The sequence below is a fragment of the Apis dorsata genome, unplaced genomic scaffold (genome assembly GCF_000469605.1).
Source record: "Apis dorsata unplaced genomic scaffold, Apis dorsata 1.3 scaffold_455, whole genome shotgun sequence".
NCBI lineage: Eukaryota > Metazoa > Arthropoda > Insecta > Hymenoptera > Apidae > Apis > Apis dorsata.
Genome location: NW_006263698.1, coordinates 447,844 through 449,058, shown reverse-complemented (window position 1 = coordinate 449,058; position 1,215 = coordinate 447,844). Strand labels below are relative to the sequence as shown.

The window sequence follows — 1,215 nt, the reverse complement described above, 5'->3', positions numbered from 1 at the left end:
GGGGGAAAAAAAAAAAAAAAAAACAGTGCTTATATTTGTATAAACAACAGGAGAACTGAGAAGACTTTGTACCGGTATGAGAAATTTTTTAATTAAAAATAATTTTAATTAATTAAATTTTTAAAAAATAAATTTGAAAAATCAAATTTTTTAAACAATATATTTTTAGGTGCTGCAGGTACACGCGAGGAAGTCCTAATGCTGAAAGGAAACTTATCACCGTACTTAGACACTCATAATGAAGAAGAGTCGTCTTATGTAACTCTCAGCAATAGGCCATATGGTATTTAACATTTTTTAATTATATATATAACAGATGTAACTCATATTTAAAATATTTAAAAATTTTTCTATTTTCATTGTTATAGTATATGTAACTGAGTCTTCTAATACGGAACCTAAAAATAATCACATCCTCATAGATACATATTTTTTAACTCCTATTCTTTGTAAGCATTGTAAGTATTATTATAAAATATTCTATATATATACATATTTTTTTTTTTTTTCTTACAATTATACTGACCATCTTATTTATTTTTAGGTGAAGATTATGTTTGGGGCACTGGAAGAGTGGGCGTCATATGTAAAGGTGAGTTTTTTCAAGTTTTTTTGTTGATAAATATTAATGCAATATCAGAATTTTATTTTGCGATCGTTTATGTCAAATGTAAATCCATAAAAATTTAAAAATCAAATCAAACAGGAATATCTAGTTATTTTTTTGTTAATTTTAATAGTTCGAAAAAGTTATCAATCTCGCAATATTCAAAATTAGCAAATCATAAAATATACCGACCGTGTAAAATGACGATATAGTCGCCCTCTTCGAAGTAAAATTGTAGAGCACGACAATACGGTTCATCATCGTTTCCTCGATCACCGTCGAGGGCGATACCGTAGCATAGTAACACATGCAGTCACGGTGACTTCAAGTGGCGTGCTGTCGTGTCCCCCTTCACCTTACCTCGCGTTCGTTTCCAGCTCAGCCGGCAGTTTCTTTTCTGAAACTCCACAACCCTCTCCTGTCCCTCTTATTCCCCACCATCGACGTTTTGCCATCGTACGACCCAGGAACGTATCTACTCTGTAATGAACTTCGTTCCTATGTCGTTTAAATGTGTACAACTTCTTGAATATTCACTATTTATACATTGGATCGATATTATTTAATATCTATTAATAATTCTACTACCTTCGTTATTTATTCTTTTT

At 30.9% G+C, this 1,215-nt stretch overlaps 1 protein-coding gene across 2 annotated transcripts in view; it reads left to right on the top strand.

Moving 5' to 3' along the window:
* Positions 1 to 38: 38 nt before the first annotated feature.
* Positions 39 to 1,215, top strand: part of LOC102674501 (phosphatidylinositol 3-kinase regulatory subunit gamma) — a 30,036-nt gene continuing 28,859 nt past the window's right edge. The window contains exons 1-4 of one of the 2 annotated variants that reach the window (XM_031512508.1): positions 39 to 74; positions 170 to 283; positions 369 to 458; positions 545 to 592. In XM_031512508.1, the coding sequence (XP_031368368.1) occupies positions 554 to 592 (39 nt within the window). In that variant the 5' untranslated portion in view covers positions 39 to 74; positions 170 to 283; positions 369 to 458; positions 545 to 553. The remainder of the gene's footprint in view (positions 75 to 169; positions 284 to 368; positions 459 to 544; positions 593 to 1,215) is intronic. The other variant, XM_006619911.2, reaches the window with a different exon arrangement.